This window comes from Podarcis melisellensis, assembly GCF_964234715.1.
Source record: "Podarcis melisellensis genome assembly, chromosome: 8".
Lineage (NCBI taxonomy): Eukaryota > Metazoa > Chordata > Lepidosauria > Squamata > Lacertidae > Podarcis > Podarcis melisellensis.
This window is the reverse complement of record NC_138540.1, coordinates 87,703,693-87,725,752: the sequence shown is the minus strand read 5'-3', so window position 1 is coordinate 87,725,752 and position 22,060 is coordinate 87,703,693. Positions and strand designations below refer to the sequence as shown.

The 22,060-nt window shown below is 48.0% G+C and overlaps 1 protein-coding gene across 1 annotated transcript in view; it reads left to right on the top strand.

Annotated features, from left to right (window-relative positions):
- Positions 1–22,060, top strand: part of RTN2 (reticulon 2) — a 40,427-nt gene that overhangs the window by 3,925 nt on the left and 14,442 nt on the right. The window contains exons 2-4 of the mRNA XM_081922222.1: positions 6,034–6,078; positions 7,375–7,875; positions 11,368–11,622. Coding sequence (XP_081778348.1) covers positions 6,034–6,078; positions 7,375–7,875; positions 11,368–11,622 — 801 coding nt within the window. The remainder of the gene's footprint in view (positions 1–6,033; positions 6,079–7,374; positions 7,876–11,367; positions 11,623–22,060) is intronic.

Below are 22,060 nucleotides of genomic sequence, written 5' to 3'. Positions count from 1 at the left end.
GAATTTTCAAGGTCTAAAACGGAAGAGCCGAGCTTGGGCCACTCAGAGGATTTCTTGACATGACCCAGGAGAGGCGTGAGGCCTCAGGGGAGCCGAAGGCCAAGGGGAGCCAGGCGTGGGAGAGTTGGGCATGGGCGGGCGGTCTTCTTTGGGCAGGCGGTCTTCTTTTTTGCCTGCATAGCTCAGTGGGCAGAGTGCCTGGCGCACACAGGAAGCTAAGCAGGCTCAGCCCCGGACAGCTTTTGGGTGGGAGACCAGACCAGCGGCCCGGATGGCGGCACCATTTCCACGTATCTCGCGGGTTTGGCCTTCCCCGCAGAGCATCTCGCCCCAGACTCCCGAATCCACCAGGATGTCAAGTTCCAACCCCTCGGGTCACAACTGGAACCGGAAACTAAAAGCAGAGGAGGAAGAGGAAGATCCCTTCGACAAAATGATCTCCTGCACCAGTTGCGCCTCTTTCCACTATGCGATGCGAGGTGAAGAGCTTCAAGGCCTGCATGGTGGAACATGAGAAGCAGAGGGTGACACAGTTGCACAGGAAACAGAAAGCGCATCTGTTAATTTGTGGGTGAACATATCAGACAACACATATCAGACAGACAGCTTATTCGCAGGCCAGAACAGAACTGAACTGAAGGGTTCAGCCAGCCTGCTTATATAGAGCTCCACTACAATGCAACAGTAACAACTTTCTGTAACTATCCAATCACTGAACGTCACTTTCAATTCCTTATTTGCATATGTGGACCTGAGTGAAAACTATCTACAGTATCCCCCCCTGCTGGCCTAGGGTGAGAACTTCAGTCCATAACAGCATCAAACCACAAGCTGACAAGAGCCAGCTTTGCACAATGGGTTGTGTTCCCTTGCTTGGCAGAAGTATTTAAATACTGGCAGTGAAGCATAGGGGTTGAGTCCTGGTTGAAATGTTGCTGTGGGAGTTGGCTCAAAGAGATGGGAAGCAACTTAATGGATTACTCTTCCAGTAATCCCCTGGCTAAACTCTTCTGTTTTTTAACAGAACAAGCAAAACTCATTTTCTTGCCAAAAATTAAAAGGTAGAATTAAAAAACCAAACAAAATCCAAAAATAAAAGGGCCTTTGTGCTTACACAGTGGAAGCAAAGAAAGGGAGTGAGCAGGAGAAATTCCACACACCTGAGATGTTTCCTCCTTGTGACTGGGCATGCTTACCTGTCTGGCCCAAGAGCATTCTGGGTAAAAATAGGTCGAAGGTAAAGGACCCCTAGACGGTTACGTCCAGTCAAAGGCGACTATGGGGTTGTGGCACTCATCTTGCTTTCAGGCCGAGGGAGCCGGCGTTTGTCCACAGACAGCTTTCTGGGTCATGTGGCCAGCAGGACTAAACCGCTTCTGGCACACCGTGATGAGTGCCAGAGTACACAGAAACACCATTTATCTTCCCGCCGGAGCGGTACCTATTTATCTACTTGCACTGGTGTGCTTTCGAACTGCTAGGTTGGCAGGAGCTGGGAACGAGCAATGGGAACTCACCCCGTCACGGGGATTCGAACCTCCGACCTTCAGATCGGCAAGCCCAAGAGGCTCCGTGGTTTAGACCACAGCGCCACCCGTGATAGGTTGGTCCATAAGGTGGGCGCCCATTCACACATCCTGGGTATCCAGGCTTCCTTTACATAAAAAACAACAACACGCTATGCCTCTTTGAAGAAGAGCCTCAGGTCAATCGCAGAGTGAGTGCGAAAGGTCCTGAACTCAAGCCCCACATCACCAGGCAGTGCAAAGATGGACACCTGCCTGCAACCCCAGAGAGCCATTAGCTCAGCGCAGATCCCGTGGAGCTGGGCGGATCAATAGTCTGTCTTTGCAGAAGCCAGCCAGCTTCCTGGGCTCCTTGATTCTTACATATATTTTGGAGTTTGCTGGATCCGGCCAATGGCCCTTCTGGCTAGCATCCTGTTCTCCCAGTGGCCAATAAGATGAGAAAACCCACAAGCGGGATCTGACTCCAAGAATCCTCTTCCCTCCAGTAGTTTGCAGCAACTGGGATTCAGAGGCATTGCCAGCTTCCAACCCTGGAGGCAGAGAACAGCCGTCCTGGCTAGTAGCCCGACGAATGCTCTCTCCTCCTCCATGAATTTGTCCAATCTGCTTTTAAATCCATCTAGGCTGGTGGCCATCACTGCCTCCTGTGGCAGGGAGTTCCAAAGTCTAACTATGCACTGCAGTGAATAAATTCTTCTTTGATGTGTCCTGAATCTTCTTCTTTTATCTATCCACTTTCTCTATGCCCTGCATAATTTTGAAAACTTATCATGCCCCCTCTTTACTCAGCTTTCTCTAAACTGAAAAGTCTCAAACACCGCAACCCTTCTTCATATTGGAGTTGTTCAGTCTTGTATTGTAATCTCCTTGGGGCAGGGATCTGTCCCTTTGCCCTTGGTTATGTAAAGCGCCACACTGTGATAGTTATACTTACTTTCAGTCATACCTCGGGTTACAGACGCTTCAGGTTACGCGTTTTTGGGTTGCGCACTGCAATGAACTCAGAAGTACTGGAACGGGTTACTTCTGGGTTTCAGCGCTTGCGCATGCGCAGAAGCACCGAATCGCATGCGCAAACACGGCACTGTGGGTTGCAAATGTGCCTCCCGCACAGATCACGTTCGCAACCCGAGCGTCGACTGTACTTACTTACTTACTTATTTATTGGAGTATTGAATGGTTTGAACAATCCCCAATGCATGGCTGTAGTTGGAGAATTTTAATTTTGAGCGGACTTCAGTCTAATACAGTCTTACCTTGGAAGCCAAACGCCTTGGCTCCCGAACAAATCGGCTCCAGAACGATCAAAACCCGGAAGTCAACAATTTTCGGAAACCAAACGTCTCTGGCGTGGCTTCCGATTGGCTGCAGGATGTTCCTGCAGCCAATCGGAAGCCGCACTTTGGTTTTTGAACGGTTCTGGGAGTCTATTAGACTCCCGGAACGCATTCTGTTTGAGAACCAAGGTACGACTGTACAGAGAAACTCCTGGCAATCAACCCCACTCCTGTCTCGGGGCGCCTACCCTGAGTGATGCCCCCTAGTGGATGGGTGTGGAGGAAGCAGGGACATGGTGCCACAGTGCCCCCTAGTGACTCCAGTCCTGCAAATCCAGCCCCATTCTTTCAATCGCTTCCTGATGTTTCTTGCTGCTGGTGAGAGACTAATGTTGGTTGTGTTAATGGAGAAATCTGAGGGCTCCCTTGGACAAAAAACAAGGACCCCAGCCAGGAATACCAGAGCCAAACAGCAGCCAGGAGGCTAGCTCTTGATTGAAGACTGTCGCGACAGAACTCCCACCTGCCACCAGGTGGAACAAGATGGAAGCCCCAAACAAGAGAGAACCCAAACTTTTATTAGCTGCTAATCCCCATGTTACACCCCCCAAACTACATCACTGTTACATCATGAAAGGGGAGGTCTGGTGGCAGTAATCTGAGCACCCTGGACCCTGCCCCATGGTTCCTCTTGCCCTCCACCAAACACCCATCAAGTGTAACAAAAGAGATCTTTATATTTCCCTGTTTCCCAGCCAAGTTCATCACACCCTTTTGTCTTCATCTGGGTTTGTTCTTTCTGGAATGGCTACCTGTCTGGCACTCAGGTATCAGGACGCCAGGAATTATCACTCAGGCAGAGGGGCTGCTGAGTACCTGAGCTCACAGGTCTATATGAATTCCTGAAGTTTTCCCAGTGAGCCAGTACATAGGAACATTTTATCAGTGAATTCTTACATTTGGTATTCTGCAGCAAAGGCCCTTTGAACAGATAGGAAGAAACTGTGATGAAGTGCTTTGTGGGGACGTCACAAAAGTGATTGTGCTGGTTTTGGTAGTGGGCTGCATGTGCATGATATCTGCTGGAGGGGCAACCCCACCCCCCAACCTATACATAAATTCCTGCAACAGTTGGAAGGCAGAATCCGACCGATGACTGTGGGGCGAGGGTTGTTTACCTGCGCAGGCCGCTGGCAAACCTCCAGATGGTGCATTGCATGTGTAATGCGTAGAACACCCAGGCCTGGGTGGGGTGAGCTGAGGTCATTTCCCAGATCTCCTGCTTGATTTCCTGTGTGCATGGAGGGGGGGGCATGGCCTGCCCAGATGGCCTCGCCAAAGCAAATAGCTGCAGCTCATCCTCCTTGCCCTGCCAGCAGATCAGCTGCCAAATCATTATGTAATGATAATAAAAGGTATATAGTGTTCTAGAGCAATCGTAGGCAGTCATTTAAGACCCAGGGCAGCAGCAACATGCAATTCAGTTGGACATCAGAGGTTCCCAAAGCGAGTGGTACGGCCCCCTTGGGGGAGGTGGGATTCCTTAGGGGAGGACTCAAAGGCAAAGGGGTCTTAGGATGAAGCAGGAGGTGTGAACGACTCAGACTTTGAAAGGATCAATGGATCAGTTCATCAGTTTTGTTAATTGAACCAAGTGGTTTTAATTGGACGCTGAATAAATGTGTGATTAGTCCATTGCTTCTGTTAGGAATTTTATTGTGTTGCTCTCTTCCTTGGTGAATTGCGCAAACTGCAATTCTGAATAATGCTTTTTAGAGGGTAGGGTGGGAGCACTGGGGATGAGTTCGTGGAACCCAGGGGGCCGGGGTCTCCACAGGTTTGGGAGCCGATGTCATAGCTCATCGGCAGAGCGTGCATTTTACCTGCGTAGGGACCAGAGGTTCAACTCCACCAACTCCAGTTCAAGGGTCTCTTGAAAAAAGCCCTGGCCGATAAGAGTACAGTGGTGCCTCGCAAGACGAAATTAATTTGTTCTGCGAGTTGTTTCGTCTTGCGATTTTTTCGTTTTGCGGAGCGTGGATTCCCTGGGTATTAACGGCTTTAAGAAAAAGGAAACAAAATCGCAAGACGTTTTCGTCTTGCGAAGCAACTCAAATAACGAAAAACCCTTTTGTCTTGCACGTTTTTCGTCTTGCGAGGCATTCGTCTTGCAAGGTACCACTGTAAAGGGACCCCTGACCATTAGGTCCAGTTGTGGCTGACTCTGGAGTTACAGTGCTCATCTCCCTTTACTGGCCAAGGGAGCCGGCGTTTGTCCGCTGACAGTTTTTCTGGGTCATGTGGCCAGCATGACTAAGCCACTTCTGGCGAACCAGAGCAGCACATGGAAACGCCGTTTACCTTCCCGCCGGAGCGGTACCTACTTATCTACTTCCACTTTGACATGCTTTCGAACTGCTAGGTTGGCAGGAGCAGGGACCGAGCAACGGGAGCTTATCCTGTTGCGGGGATTCGAACTGCCGAACTTCTGATCGGCAAGCCCAAGAGGCTCAGTGGTTTTAACCCACAGCGCCACCCGCGTCCCTTAATAATAGGCCGATGATAGTAAATGGGGCCAATGATTTGACTCAACATTTATAATGTTTGGCAATCTTCACAGAACTCTAGCCCAATGGTTGCCATCAATTTGATTTGAATTAATTTTATAATGAAATGGTTTTAGAATGTTGTATTATTTTATTGTTGTTAGCCGCCCTGAGCCCGGCTTTGGCTGGGGAGCGCGGGATATAAATAAATTTATTATTATTATTATTATTATTATTATTATTATTATTATTATTATTATTATTAGACAATCCTCCAAGGATCTTAAGACAAAGAAAAAATGAGTACACAGTTTGCTGTCTCATCCTCAGAGCAACTCTGTGAGGTAGGACAACAGGCAGCCAGTAAGCCTCCTCTTGGTTGAGTGGGATTTGAACCCGTGTCTTCCTAATCTTCTAATGTCCAGGCTTCTGATCCTTTTGACTACATCATCTCCATAATCATTGCACAAAAAGCCCTATAGGATTCTTCATTCCTGGTTGTAGCCAGGAGAGAAGGACTGGCTTCTTGGAGCCACGTGATGAATTCATGGCGTTGCCGAGATTCGAATCAGGGTCCATTGTCAGCCTCCCTGTCGTGCATTACTAAAAGTGTGTGTGTGTGTGTGTGTGTGTGTGTGTTAGTGGCTCTGGGTTCTAAGGTCTTCCTTCTGTCTCTTGCAGAAGAGTCTCCGTCTACCGCTTCTACCACACCTGACTCCACAGATGGTGAGTAACCCCGGGACATTTTGCACAGCTGCCCAAGACTCATAGCTGCCAACTTTTCCCCTTTCTTGAGAGGAATCCTATTCGGAATAAGGGGATTTCCTTTAAAAAAGGGGGAAAGTTGACAGCTATGCCAAGACTGTGAGCTCGGAAACCCTGGTTAAGACCCTGGTTGAGAGGGTCCCAGGTTTCTTAGAGGAAGAAAACAAACGGTGCAATATGTAAATCATAAAGTGTCACAGGCTGCAAGGACAAAAGGGCAAAGTGCAGCTGCAAAGAGATAATGAAGTATTAGAGCTCAATTCGTTAGAGCGCGGTGCTGATAAGGCCAAGGTTGCAGGTTTGATCCCCGTTTGGTGCATATTCCTGCCTTGGACTAGATGATCAAAACCCAAAGAGTGCAATGATAGTATCGAATTTAAAAGATAAGGAAGTTGTGGTGTGGTGGAGGAAAGTTGAGGAGTGTGGTGGTGGGGATGTAAAGGGGGTGGGAAGGATTTATGTTTGTGTAAATAGTAATTTATTTTTGTGTATTGTTGTATTTGCAGGATGTATTTTCTTTTTTCTTTTTGTATTATTAAAAAAGTCAGTAAAAATAAATTATAAACACACACACACACACAAACAAAAAAAACATGGCTTTAACAATGAGTCCATAAGTGACTGTGGAGGCCAATTCCGGATCCACACCTCCTTCCACAGTGGGGACATTGGTTTCCGGGTGGGAGTTGATCACGGGGAGGATTTGCCAAGCGTGCCTTCCTCTTAGCGCCTTTCCCCCTTTTGTCCTGAGTTCGAGTGTCTTCAAAGCCTTTGGTCAAGGCTGTTCTCCAACTGGAGCGCTCACAGGCCAGTGTTTCCCAGTTGTCAGTGTTTATACTACTTTTTTTAGATTTGCCTTGAGACAGTCTTTGAACCTCTTTTGTTGACCACCAGCATTGCGCTTCCCATTTTAAAGTTCAGAATAGAGTAGTTGCCTTGGAAGACGATCATCAGGCATCTGCACAACATGACCAGTCCAACGAAGTTGATGTTGAAGAATCATTGCTTCGACACTGGTGATCTTTGCTTCTTCCAGTACACTGGCATTTGTTCACCTATCTTCCCAAGTGATGTGTAAATTTTTTCGGAGACAAAACACACACACACACACACACACACACACACACACACTGTGACCACCAACACAGAGGGAAGAGAAGTAATGGGGGGAAGAGAAGTGATGGGGGGGGCAATTGCATCCAGATGGAGGTTATCTTGTACCTGCAAGGGACACCCGTGACGTTTTTCCCTCCCCAGGTGGCAACGATGAATCCGACTTCCCTGAGCTGCAGACGGCGAGGGAGTTCTCGGAGGACGAGGAAGACGAGGAGGTGTCTCTGGAGTGGGGGACCCCCCGGGAGCTGACTTTTTCCTACATCACCATCGCGGGGCCCCTCAACAGCAGCCCGACGCTGGGGGAGCACGCCCCCCGGGGCAGGCGCGACTCCCAGACCCGCCGGGCGCGGGCCCCGCTGCCGCGTACGGACACCTGCGAGACCTTTGTGCCGGCGCTGGGGGACAGTTTGGAGAATATCCCCAGCCTCTGCCCGTCCCCCGAGGGAGAGGGGGCGCCCCCTCCGGTTGACGGCCAAGGACTGGACCCTTTCTTCGGATGGGAAGCCCATGCAGGCTCCATGGAGGAAGCAGACCGAGGGGAAGGAGAGGGGGCGCCAGGGTCTCAGAGGCACAGCCCCCTGGCGCAGGCACTGGTGGGGGACCAGAGCAGCAGCAGCAGCAGAAGCAGCGAGTCGTCCTCAGGTACGGGGAGGGGTACCCAGAAATGGGCACCCCAGGGGAAGCGCGAGGGGATACCGTGGGACGGAATTGTGATCACGAAACATGACTCTCGCCTTTGCTTCTTTGCCCAGGGGAAGAAAACGCCTCTGGTGTCTTTAAAAACAATGTTGGTTTTTTAAAACAAAAAAAATTCCTTCCAGTAGCACCTTAAAGACCAACTAAATTAGTTCTTGGTATGAGCTTTCGTGTGCATGCACACTTCTTCAGATACACTGAAACAGAAGTTTCCAGACCCTTCTATATAGTGAGAAGGTGGGGAGGGGTATTACTCAGAAGGGTGGTGGGAATGCGTGATTGGCAGATAGCTGTGATGAGCCTGTTGACGACTCTTAACGACTGCAATAGGTCTTACAGGAAAAAGCAAGGGGTAAGAAGGTGAAAAGTGGCTTTGTCATGTATAATGAGATAAGAATCCAATGTCTTTGTTCAGACCAGGTCTCTCCATGGTTTTAAGTTTGGTGATAAGTTGCAATTCAGCAGCTTCTCTTTCCAGTCTATTTCTGAAATTCCTTTGTAGTAAAACTGCTACTTTGAGATCTTGTATAGAATGTCCTGTCTGACCTTACGCCAAAGAATAAACGGAAATAAATCGGACATCAGGAATCACAAGACAGAGAAACCAGTAGGAGAACACTTCAATCTCTCAGGACATTCTATACAAGATCTCAAAGTAGCAGTTTTACTACAAAGGAATTTCAGAAATAGACTGGAAAGAGAAGCTGCTGAATTGCAACTTATCACCAAACTTAAAACCATGGAGAGACCTGGTCTGAACAAAGACATTGGATTCTTATCTCATTATACATGACAAAGCCATTTTTCACCTTCTCACCCCTTGCTTTTTCCTGTAAGACCTATTGCAGTCGTTAAGAGTCGTCAACAGGCTCATCACAGCTATCTGCCAATCACCCATTCCCACCACCCTTCTGAGTAATACCCCTCCCCACCTTCTCACTATATAGAAGGGTCTGGTGACTTCTGTTTCAAGGTATCTGAAGAAGTGTGCATGCACACGAAAGCTCATACCAAGAACTAACTTAGTTGGTCTTTAAGGTGCTACTGGAAGGATTTTTTGTTTTGTTTTGACTATGGCAGACCAACACGGCTACCTATCTGTAATTGTTTTTTTAAAAACCCTTTTAAGCATGGCCTTTACCGTATGGTTTTTACGTGCAATGTTTACGCATGTTTAGGCAGTCCTTATAGAATTCCTTCTAATTTGTACGATGAAAGATAAGCTGTTTCGTAGATCTTCGTCAGCGTGGTGGGAGAATATGGAATTGTTTCATAAAGGTACAGTGGTACCTCAGGTTACATACGCTTCAGGTTACAGACTCCGCTAACCCAGAAATAGTACCTCGGGTTCATAACTTTGCTTCAGGATGAGAACAGAAATTGTGCTCTGGCGGCGCGGCAGCAGCAGGAGGCCCCTTTAGCTAAAGTGGTGCTTCAGGTTAAGAATAGTTTCAGGTTAAGAACGGACCTCCGGAACATATTAAGTACTTAACCCGAGGTAGCACTGTAAAGGTAAAGGGACCCCTGACCATTAGGTCCAGTCGTGACCGACTCTGGGGTTGCGGCGCTCATCTCGCTTCACTGGCCGAGGGAGCCAGCGTCCAGCTTCCAGGTCATGTGGCCAGCATGACTAAACCGCTTCTGGCGAACCAGAGCAGGGCACGGAAACTCCGTTTACCTTCCCGCCGGAGTGGTACCTATTTATCTATTTGCACTGGTACGCTTTTGAACTGCTAGGTTGGCAGGAGCAGGGACCGAGCAACAGGAGCTCACCCCGTCGCGGGGATTCGAACCACCGACCTTCTGATCGGCAAGCCCTAGGCTCTGTGGTTTAACGCACAGCGCCACCTGCATCCCTAATTGTTTCATAAACCCATCTTATTTTGAATGAATATATGTGAACGAAAATATCAAATGCTGTGGAGCAGTGCTCTTGTGAAACAGCAGTCAATATCTGGAATCTCTGTTCAGTGCTGGACATTATATTTGCTGAATACACAAAGCTTCACAGCTTGTCTTTCATCGTACAAAGATTTGGTACCCCTCTTCGTTTAAAGACTTTCAGAGACTTTGAGTCTGAGATTTCATTTTGAACTTGTTATTGTTTGAAGGAATTATATAAAGATTGTCTATTACGTATATATATATATACGGTCATCATGTTGCCTAAACATTGTTGACGTTCTCTTTTGCAACACAGGGGTTTGTTTGGATACCTACTGGTTTTTACGTGCAGCTGTTGCAAACTGCTCTGATATTTTATTTGTGAGTATTCCTATTAAAGAGATAGAGAGATAAATTGCAGGTGACCAATGGTTTGTATAAATGTGTTAACCACCAAATCTGAGGCACTGAGAACGAAGATTTGCCCCATATACAGATCTCAACCATAGAAACGTTACAGAGATTTGTAGCATATCTATCTCTATCTGTGTAAAAGTGTGATATTATAAACAACTAGGAGGCAAGGTATTGATTCCAGATCAATTCATCCATACCATGTAATTCCTGGATGGCTGGGGCGTGGAATAGAAAATAGAATTCTACGATTCTATTGCATTTTAAAAATTTACAAAGAAAGCATATATTAAACATAACATCCCAATATTCAAACTAAAAAGAAAAAATACAAAACAAAGAAAAATAAAGATATAAAAGGAATATAAAAAGAAGAAAGAGAAAGGCACGGCGGGGGTGAATTGATCAAATACACCAAATTATTCAAAGGATACTAACAGTGATTTGATTATTCTATACGCCAAGTTCCCAGAAAGAGATTACGTTTGTATTCTTTCTTTCTTTCTTTCTTTCTTTCTTTCTTTCTTTCTTTCTTTCTTTCTTTCTTTCTTTCTTTCTTTTCCAGAAAACTGGTTTGAATCCCTTCTATTTTGGTTAACTTCCTTCTATCTCTTTGTGGTTTTAATATTTTCCTTAAGTAGTGAATATTCTATATTCATTTGTTAACATCATGGGTAGCCAAACTAAGGCCCAGGGGCCGGATCAGGCCCAATAGCCTTCTCAATCCGGCCCACAGACATTCTGGGAATCAGCGTGATTTTACATGAGTAGAATGTGTCCTTTTATTCAAAATGCATCTCTGGGTTATTTGTGGGGCATAGGAATTTGTTCATTTTTTCACCCAAAATATAGTCCGGCCCCCCACAAGGTCTGAGGGACAGTGGACCGGCCCCCCGCTGAAAAAGTTTGCTGACCCCTGGTTAACACCAATTTCTCCCATAGAACTGTGAAATTAATCTGGGCAAAACGAAGTATTGTTTTGGGAGTCACATTTTATCAGGTAGTTTTGGAAGCGGTCCCATCCTTTTTTTAACTTATCGCCTGAGTGGTTTCTTATCAGGTCTGTCATTTGGGAATTCTACAATTCTAAGAGGAATAAAAAGTGTTGTGACCCTTCTGGTGCTGTCCACTTCCCCCCAGAAACTTCCCTGGAGGACATGCCGCCACCCGACGCCTTAGCGCCCCACCCGGAACCGGGCGCCCCCTGCGGTGCTGACACCATCCAGCACCCATCACTGACCTCATCCGAGTTCTGCCAGCACCCGTTGTGGGACGAAGAGGTGGAGCAGAGGGAGGAAGAGGAGGAGGAGGAGGAAGAAGACCGGGAGCCCATCTCAGAGCAGCGTCAAGCAGAGGCGGACCAATCAGGGAACACTCTGGAAAAATGCCCCGTAGGTGAGCGACCCGCAGGCGGCTGGTTCAGACAAGGCGTAGGCTGCGCTACAATTCCCAGAGCGGCAAAAACAGTCGGCTCCTCTCCCCAGGGAGCTCTGGGAATGGTAGCGCTGCGAGGGGGGTAAGGGGCGCTGCCAAAGAACGTTCGGCGCCCCAAACTATAACTCCCAGAATTCTTTAGGAGACGGGAAAACTGTGACTGTAGCGCAGCCCTGTATGCTGTGAATGCGAACGGAGAATGATGAGGTGCCGTTCCTTAATAGCTTTTTGCAGGGTGTTGCTTTTTTTTTTTTACTGGCTGCCTCCATGAGGACTACAAACTTGCATATTAAAATGAAAGGAAGGGAAACCTCCAAGTTGTCTGCTTAGCTAGAGGCCTTATTCTGCAACTCGTGAGCTGCCGCCCATGGATATTAGTGGGGAGATATTAAATGAAAAATCAATAAAAAGCTTTTTTTTATATATATATAAAAGGATATTAGGGGGGAGGGGGCATCTATGGCTTTCTAGCATCTCCCCTCCCCCCCCCGCCATGCCTGAGCTTTCATGGCGTTGGCCTAGTAAGGCCTTCTTTGCCCAGAAAACATCCCTACTCACCCCCCCTGGCAACTTGCCCGGACCGGGATGGTAGCCGAGTCAAGTCAGCGAGTAAAAATAGCTTCTGTGCTGAGCGGAGCAGGAATTGAAGCCAGGAGGGTCTCCTGCGTGTGACTCCCAAATATTCCTCTCTCCCCCTTCACCACCCCCCTCGGACGGCAGCTGACTCTGCGGCCGAGCAGAGCACCTGAGAAGGAACGCTCTTTGTTTTCCTCTCTCACACACGCAGCCTGCTCTGCAAGGCTGGCGTTGGCTCCCAGTTCCTGTCTCCCAGCTCCCAGTCCCTTTAAACAGAGCTGCACAAAGCAACATTAATGAGGAACTGAAGCATTGCGGAGAGAATATAATCTCCTGGTGATGTGTGCACACCCAGAGTCTATTTGGGGGCACAAAAGCCCAGTTTTGTGTTTAACCCGGAAGTAGTAGTAGTAGTAGTAGTAGTAGTAATAATAATAATAATAGTTGTTGTTGTTTAGTCATTTAGTCGTGTCCTCCTCTTTGTGACCCCCTGGACCAGAGCACGCCTGGCACTCCTGTCTTCCACTGCCTCCCGCAGTTTGGTCAAACTCATGCTGGTAGCTTCGAGAACACTGTCCCACCATCTCGTCCTCTGTCGTCCCCTTCTCCTTGGGCCCTCCATCTTTCCCAGCATCAGGGTCTTTTCCAGGGAGTCTTCTCTTCTCATGAGGTGGCCAAAGTCTTGGAGCCTCAGCTTCAGGATCTGTCCTTCCAGTGAGCACTCAGGGCTGATTTCCTTCAGAATGGAGAGGTTTGATCTTCTTGCAGTCCATGGGACTCTCATGAGTCTCCTCCAGCACCAGAATTCAAAAGCATCCATTCTTCAGCGATCAGCCTTCTTTATGGTCCAGCTCTCGCTTCCATACATCACTAATGGGAAAACCATAGCTTGAACTATACGGACCTTTGTTGGCATGATAATAATAATAATAATAATAATAATAATAATAATAATAATAATAATTATTATTATTATTATTATTATTATTATTATTATTATTATTATTATTTATACCCCACCCATCTGGCTGAGTTTCCCCAGCCACCCTGGGCGGCTTCCAACAAAGTACTAAAATACAGTGGTCTGTTAAACATTAAAAGCTTCCCTAAACAGGGCTGCCTTCAGATGTCTTCTAAAAGTCTGGTAGTTGTTCTTTTTGACATCTGATGGGAGGGTGTTCCACAGGGCAGGTGCCACCACCAAGAAGGCCCTCTGCCTGGTTCCCTGTAACTTGGCTTCTCGCAGCGAGGGAACCACCAGAAGGCCCTTGGAGCTGGACCTCAGTGTCCAGGCTGAACGATGGGGGTGGAGACGCTCCTTCAGGTATACTGGGCCTTTGAGGCCGTTTAGGGCTTTCAAGGTCAGCACCAACACTTTGAATTGTGCTCGGAAACATACTGGGAGCCAATGTAGGTCTTTCAAGACCGGTGTTATGTAGTCTCGGCAGCTGCTCCCAGTCTAGCTGCCGCATTCTGGATTAGTTGTAGTTTCCGGGTCTCTAATTCCTCTGACATCGTGCGTTAAAAGTGTGTTGCAGGAAAGCAGCTGTTTAAGAGGAGCTTGGTCTGGGTCAAGAAATGTCCCATCGAGTCCAGCAACCTGTTTTACTGTTTTCACAAAACCTAAGATTCTGGGTAGACTGCCTCTGGAGCTGGAGGTTCCATCAGAACGTAAGAAAATCCTGGTTGCTGGGTCAGGTCAAGGGCCCACCCAGTCCAGCATCTTTGTCCTCCAGATGCCCCGGTGGAAAACTCCCAAGCATGATTCGAACACAAGAGCCCTCTCTCGCCCTGCAGTTCCCAGAAACTGACATTCAGAAGCATTGCTGCCTCCCCAAATTTGGCCAGTCCTCTTTTAAAGCCATCCAGGTTGGTGGACATCCCTAACCTCCAAGTGGCAGGGAGTTCCACAGTCTAATCTGCGCTGCATGAAGAAGAACTTTTTAAAAATCTGCCCTGAACCTTCCAACATACAGCTTCATTGGATGTTTCAGGAGAGAGGGAAAACTCACCCCATGTTTGGCTGCAGATGGAAGCCAGGATTGCCCCCCCCCCCCCGGTTAACGGAGAAATCTGAGGACTCCCTTGGACAAAAAACAAGGACACCAGCCAGGAATACCAGAGCAAAACAGCAGCCAGTAGGCTTGGTCTTGATTGAAGACTGTCGCCACAGGACTCCCACCTGCCACCAGGTGGAACAAGATGGAAGCCCCAAACAAAAGAGCCCCCAAACTTTTATTAGCTGCTGAATCCCCATGTTACACCTCCCAAACTACATCACTCATACATCATGAAAGGGGAGGTCTGGCGGCAGTAATCTGAGCATCCTGGACCCTTCTCCTTGCCCTCCACCAAACACCCATCAAGTGTAACAAAAGAGATATTTACATTTTTCTGTTTCCCAGCCAAGTTCATCACACCCTTTTGTCTTCATCTGGGTTTGTTCTTTCTGGACTGGCTACCTGTCTGGCACTCAGGTATCAGGAGGCCAGGGATTATCACTCAGGCAGAGGGGCTGCTGAGGAGCTGAGCTCACAGGTCTATATGAATTTCTGAAGTTTTCCCAGTGAGCCAGTACAGAGATGCATTTATCATTGAATTCTTACATTTGGTATCGTGCAGCAGAGGCCCTTGGAATAGACAGGAAGAAACTGCGATGAAGTGTTTTGTGGGGACAAGTCACAAAAGCGATTGGGCTGATCTTGGTAGTGGGCTGCATGTGCATGATATCTACTGGAGGGGAAACCCCCCCAACCTATACATAAATTCCTGCAACACCCCAAAATGACCATCTCCCAGCCGCCACCCCTGAATTTGGGTGCTCGCCTCCTTCCCTTTGGCCTCCCCGCCCCCACCTCCGGGTGATCCGAACCCGCTCTAAGCGAGCCAAGGCAGGAGATTCTGTGACGGTCAATGGCAGCTGGGATTCGTCAGCTATAAATAGCCCCCCCTCCTCTGCCCCCACACCCCCCTCCCAGGACTGGGCGCCCCTCCTCCAGCCAGACGCTCGTGAGAGGTTCCCGCAGAGCCGCGACGAGTCTTGGATCTGCGAGAAAAAGGGGCTCGCCATGGCTAACAGAGGTAGGAAACACCCCCCCCAAAAAAACACACACACTTAAAAATATATCTATACCCCCCAATGGGGCTCAGAGCTGGGTGGATTTTAAAAGATGGGTGGAAGGACCTCTGAAAAGGGGGATTTCTTGCCAGGGAGAAAGTGGGGGGGGGGTCTGTGTCAACCGAGGGTCTGCAATTGGGCTACCTCGACACGGGAGGAGGGAAGATCCGGGAGGGAGATGGACCCAATCCTTTGAAGCTGTGTGCGGCTGTTTGGACGGGCAGGGGCATCCTGTATGGCATGGGGGGGGTGTTGAGATCAGGGGAGGCAACATTTTGGGGTGTGATGCGGGCGCCATAGGAGGTGGGTGGGTAGGTAGGTGGGACCCCCCCCCAAATCCGTGCAGTTGGGGCCTGCCTTTTTCCGACCCCCCCCCCTCCTGTTGCAGCCTCTCCTTCCTCGCTGAGTTGCCTGCCTGGCATTTGGGGCTGTCAGTTATAGGGTTTGAGCAGGGAGGGTGTGTGTGTGTGTGATGTTTCTGACAGCTGCAGGCATTTGGGTTCTTTTTCCATCCTCCTCCGCCGTCCTCCGGGATCGCTGGGGCCAACCGCAAGGATTCCCTTCCCCAACCCTGCGCCCTCCGGGTGTCCCAAACTACAACTCCCATCTCAATAATAATAATAATAATAATAATAATAATAATAATAATAATAATTATTATTATTTATTATTTATACCCTGCCTATCGGGCTGACTTTCCCCAGCCACTCTGGGCAGCTCCCAGTGTTAAAACATGCCATGTTTACGTTGATCAGGTCCAACATGGTTTCTTTTAACTAAAATTTGAAGCAAGCTTGCATTTTTAAACTATGCACACTGAAGAAAGGCAGTCTGTGGATGTTGTGGCCAATTTTAAACACAAACCCCTTAAACATTTCTAAAATGACAGAGACAGAAGGAAGAGACTCGCATACACTTAACAGACAACACACATAACAGACAATGTGTAACATGTAAACATATATATTCCAATCCTTGCTGCTTCAAACACCACCAGTTAATTAAACTGGCAGGGCTTACAACGCTTGGTTGACTGGTTACCCCTTTATATATGCATGAGTTGTTGGTTTTTTCATTTTCTTTAAAAGAGAACTAAAGGGAAAGGATTTTTGAAAAAGAACCTCCCAATTCTATACCTGGGAGTTGTAGTCTGGAGGGCACGGGGTTGGGCGAGGCTTGATTTATCAGCTGTTTTAAAATGAGGCTGCATTTTAAATTGCATTTTGACCTGTATTTTAAATTGGGTTGTTTTTCCTTTTCTTCCCTTTCCCCCCTATTATGTTTTTACTGAGATTTTATTGGCATTAGCTGCCCTGAGCCTGGCTCTGGCCAGGGAGGGCGGGGTATAAATAAAATTTATTATTATTTATTCTAAAGGAGAATAGATAGCGAGTGGTTTAACCCTCTGGTCAAGACCCTGGAGAGCAGCTGTCAGTCAGAGTAGACAAGGCTAAGCTGGATGGAAAAGACAGATAACCTGATCTTTCCTTTGTTCCCAAATCCATACCTGAGCACATACAGGAAGATGCTTGATGCTAGAGGAGCCTTGGGTCCAGCGTTGCCTGCTCAGACTGGCAGCAGCTGCCTACCTGCAGGCTTGCAAACTCACCCAAACCTTTCAGCCCAGCACGGGCTCCCCGATTCATCCTGCCAGAAGGGCGTGGCCTCCCCTTATTTATGGATTTATTCCACCAAACGTACACACAGCCGGATTGTGAAACGAAAGCAACCCTCAGAGCAGTTTGCAGAGAAGACAATGCAATGAAAGGATCGGCCAGAAGAATGAACGGCAACAAAAGTATAGCATCTAGATCAAGGGAAGTAATAGTGCCACTGTATTCTGCTCTGGTCAGACCTCACCTGGAGTACTGTGTCCAGTTCTGGGCACCACAGTTCAAGAAGGACACTTACAAACTGGAACGTGTCCAGAGGAGGGCAACCCAAATGGTCAAAGGCCTGGAAACGATGCCTTATGAGGAACGGCTAAGGGAGCTGGGCATGTTTAGCCTGGAGAAGAGGAGGTTAAGGGGTGATATGATAGCCATGTTCAAATATATAAAAGGATGTCACATAGAGGAGGGAGAAAGGTTGTTTTCTGCTGCTCCAGAGAAGCGGACACGGAGCAATGGATCCAAACTACAAGAAAGAAGATTCCACCTAAACATTAGGAAGAACTTCCTGACAGTAAGAGCTGTTCGACAGTGGGATTTGCTGCCAAGGAGTGTGGTGGAGTCTCCTTCTTTGGAGGTCTTTAAGCAGAGGCTTGACAACCATATGTCAGGAGTGCTCTGATGGTGTTTCCTGCTTGGCAGGGGGTTGGACTCGATGGCCCTTGTGGTCTCTTCCAACTCTATGATTCTATGATTCTAATTCTTTTGGAACGTTAAAATAACAGTTAACAGAAAACTCACACTGGCTTCTCAGGCACCTGGGTTATCCAAACAAGGATTCTTTTAGCAGGTGCCGGAAAGAGGGTGCTGAAGGCTGCCTGCCAGATATCACTTGGCAGGGAGTTCCAAAGGGTAGGTTCTGCTGCAATAAAAGACCCGAGTGCTTACAAATGTGAGACAGGTGGAACCGTAGCAGGGCCAGCTCCCCTTGAGCTTGGAGGGCAGGCGGAAGAGGGAGGAAGGGCCATCGCAAAGCCATAGTGAGGATTGGTTGGGCTTTGGAGCCCTGAGTTCAGATCCGTGTCCAAATCCAAGCCTCAGGCTTCTTCATGGGGCGGGGGGCTCCTGGCAATGCGGGAAAGGGCCTTCTTTGTGGTAGCAGCTCCCAGGCAACTTTGGAACTCCCTGCCTAGGGACGGCAGGCTGGCTCCCTTTTTGCTGTCCTTCCCCTGGCAGGTGGAAAACAGCTTTATTTATTCCAACAGGCCTTTGAGAAGTTGTGGTTTTTTTTTCCAGATCTGAATTTTCACACAACACGTTGCTTTAATTCTATTAAATTAGTTTTCAGCCTTATTGTTTTTTTTAGCTTTCTGTGCTGTGAGCACATTTGTCTGGGATATAACCAACTGCAACAACGGCAATGATTAGGGAGGAAAGCAAGGGTGCCCCTGACCATGTGCAGAGTGCTTTCCCCATTGCTGGGGTGTAGCGGCAGCCTCTGGGGAGAGGAAGCAGGGTCTCCCGGGTCCAAAAGAGCAGCTTCCAGCTGGCAGCTCCCTCCTTCGAAAGTTAAGTGCAGGATGCGACCGTTACACTGGAGTGGGTGGGGCGGTCAGAAGAGGATTGATTTCTTCTCCTGGAGTGCTGAGTTCCACCCCTTAGCCAGCGTGACCCATCTTAACCCTGAGTCAGGGGGTGAGTGCCCGGGGAGATCAGAGACCTCTCACCTCTGCGTCACGGGATCTCCTGCGGCCACAGAACCTCCTGGTTCTGTACAGTGGTACCCCGCAAGACGAACGCCTCGGAAGACGAAACACTCGCTAGACGAAGCAGTTTTTCGTTTTCTTAGCCGCTTCGCAAGACGCATTTCCCTATGGGCTTGCTTCGCAAAACGAAGCTTGACCCGCAAGCTCTGGGGGTAGCGGGGAAGCGTAGCGCGTCTTCCTCGCTGTCCCCGGACCTCTTTTGAAGCAAGGGGCGGCAACGGGGAGAAGATCGCTTCTCCCCGTTGCCAGCCCCGCAATCTCCGGGGACAGAGGGGAAGGTGCGAAGCAATTCTCCCCGCTGCCCCTTCCCTTGCTTTAAAACAGGTCCGGGGACAGCGTTTTTTTCAATGCATTCCTATGGGAAACCGTGCTTCGCAAGACGAAAAACTCGCAAGAAGAAAAAACTTGCGGAACGAATTAATTTCGTCTTGCGAGGCACCACTGTATTAGGTATTTTAGGTCAAGACAAACCAAAAGAAATGAGGAATTTATTTATGTCTGCCACTATAGCAGCAAGAATGTTGATAGCACAGAATTGGGAGGCTGGAGAAACACCAACTAAAGAACGGCAAGAGTAGTTGCTGAAGTATGCAGAACTGGTAAAAACGACAGAAAGACGAAGAGAAAAAGGCAACAGAGACTTTGAAAAAGACTGGGAACCATTCATATTATATTTGCAGAAACAAATATAAGTCAATAGACTTGATGGCAGGATTTAAATAAGCATCCACATTATTAGCATCGGAAAATGTTTAGAAGATAGTGAAATAGGATGGTGTGTTTAATTTTATTTTTATGTTTTTAGGTTATTAATAACCTTTTCTGTTGAGAGGTAGCAAAGCGGGTGAAAATAGAAAGAAATTAGAAGCGGAAGTTGGGGGAGCCTTGGAGGGGAGGGAGGGAGGAATATATAGTAAACGTTAATAATTTGAGATGTATGTAATGAATTAAAAAGAAAAATGAATAAAGAATTATATATAGAATCTGCTGGTTGTATAAAGCTGGACAGAGGCCGGGGCATCTCTCCCGCAGGACACAGGGATGGCCACCGAGTTTGGTGGCTTTCAAAGAGGACTAGACAAATTCACAGAGGAGGAAAGGGCTGTCGATGGCTCCTAGACGCCATGGCTGTGCTCTGCCTCCCCGGTCACAGAAGAAAAGCTGCTATCACTGGATCAAGTGCCTCGGTTTTCTTGTTTTTACTGTGAATTACTTTATCCACTCGGGACACAGGTGGCGCTGTGGGTTAAGCCACAGAGCCTAGGGCTTGCCAATCAGAAGGTTGGCGGTTCGAATCCCCACGACGGGGTGAGCTCCCGTTGCTCGGTCCCTGCTCCTGCCAACCTAGCAGTTCGAAAGCACGTCAAAGTGCAAGTAGATAAATAGGCACCGCTCTGGCAGAAAGGTAAACGGCGTTTCCATGTGCTGCTCTGGTTCACCAGAAGCGGCTTATTCATGCTGGCCACATGACCCGGAAGCTGTACGCCGGCTCCCTCGGCCAATAAAGCGAGATGAGCGCCACAACCCCAGAGTCAGTCACAACTGGACCTAATGGTCAGGGGTCCCTTCACCTTTACCTTTACTTTATCCACTCACTTCCCCCCCTCTCCTTCCACGCTTGCCCTATTTCCCTTCGGAAATGCTATTCCATTCATTCATTTTAACCTATTTATCTCACTAATTAATGCAGTTGCTCATAATTCGAACCCTGCTCGTGTTTTCATCCTATTTTAGTTCTTTAAAAACTCAGTCTCCAGTCCTCAAGGAACTTTTCGTCGTTTTGGTCTCTAATCTTGCCTGTTCGTCTTGCCAGTTCTGCATACTCCACCTTCCTTTTCCTGGGTTGGAACTTATCCTTCTTCCCATTTTTGGGCGTACAGTATTCATGCTGCAAGTTCCTCAGCTTTGTGGAATTACTCAAATCAAATAGATTCAATTGGATTTGGAACAAATGTGCAATCAGTCTACCACTATTTTGAATCAGATTATGTTATTGCTTTTATCAGCGGGTCTTCCAAACTGCTATTCTGAATAATGCTTTTTAGAGGGCCGGGTAGGGGGCACGAGGGCGAGTTTAAGGAACCAAGCAGGCAGTGACTAGAATAGTTTTGTAGTGCGTTAAAAAGCCAGTGCGTTAAATTTCAGACCTGAGATGATGTTGCTCAATCCCTCCTGGTGCATCTGAAACTTTTAGTGCATGGGTAGGCAAACTAAGGCCTGGGGGCCAGATGCGGCCCAATCGCCTTCAAAATCTGGCCCATGGACGGTCTGGGAATCAGCGTGTTTTTACATGAGTAGAATGTGTCCTTTTATTTAAAATGCATCTCTGGGTTATTTGTGGGGCATAGGAATTCGTTCGTTATTAATTTTCAAAACATAGTCCAACCCACCACATGGTCTGAGGGACAGTGGACCGGCCCCCTGCTGAAAAAGTTTGCCCACCTGTTTTAGTGCCTTCTCTTGCCTGCTATGTTGCAAATCCCTGAACCTTCATGAGGTCTAGCGACACGGGTGGTTCTCTCTACAGCACAATGAAGTTGCTGCTGCTTGCTTCGCTTTCTCCCTGGGGTGGCAGGGATTTAGTGTCATAAGCAGGGCTGGATTTAGGTTTGATGAGGCCCTAAGCTACTGAAGGTAGTGGGGCCCTTTATATGTCCAGCTGTCCTTTGTCAACAACAAATTGCTGCTGTTTTTCATGTTGAATATATGCCAAATGGTGATTTATGAACATTATACGTATCACAAGCCATTTGCACATGTTGTCCATGCAGAATGTAGGCACACTATATATAGAAAGGAGCAAACCAGCGATATTTTAGGGAGCAGGCTAGCAGTCGGGGCCCATGACTTACATCACAGGGGCCTAGGTAAAGGTAAAGGTAAAGGGACCCCTGACCGTTAGGTCCAGTCGTGACCGACTCTGGGGTTGTGGTGCTCATCTCACTTTACTGGCCGTGGGAGCCGGTGTACAGCTTCCGGGTCATGTGGCCAGCATGACTAAGCCGTTTCTGTCGAACCAGAGCAGCGCATGGAAACGCCGTTTACCTTCCCGCCGGAGTGGTACCTATTTATCTACATGCACTTTGACGTGCTTTCGAACTGCTAGGTTGTCAGGAGCAGGGACCGAGCAACGGGAGCTCACCCCGCCACGGGGATATGAACCGCCAACCTTTTGATCGGCAAGCCCTAGGCTCTGTGGTTTAACCCACAGCGCCACCTGCTTCCCCTACAAAACACCAAACACGGTTGCTGTATGTAGGTTTTAATTTATTTGTTTTCTTATCTTATACTTTGGAAATGTACATCCAGTTGTTGTTTCTCCTTTACAT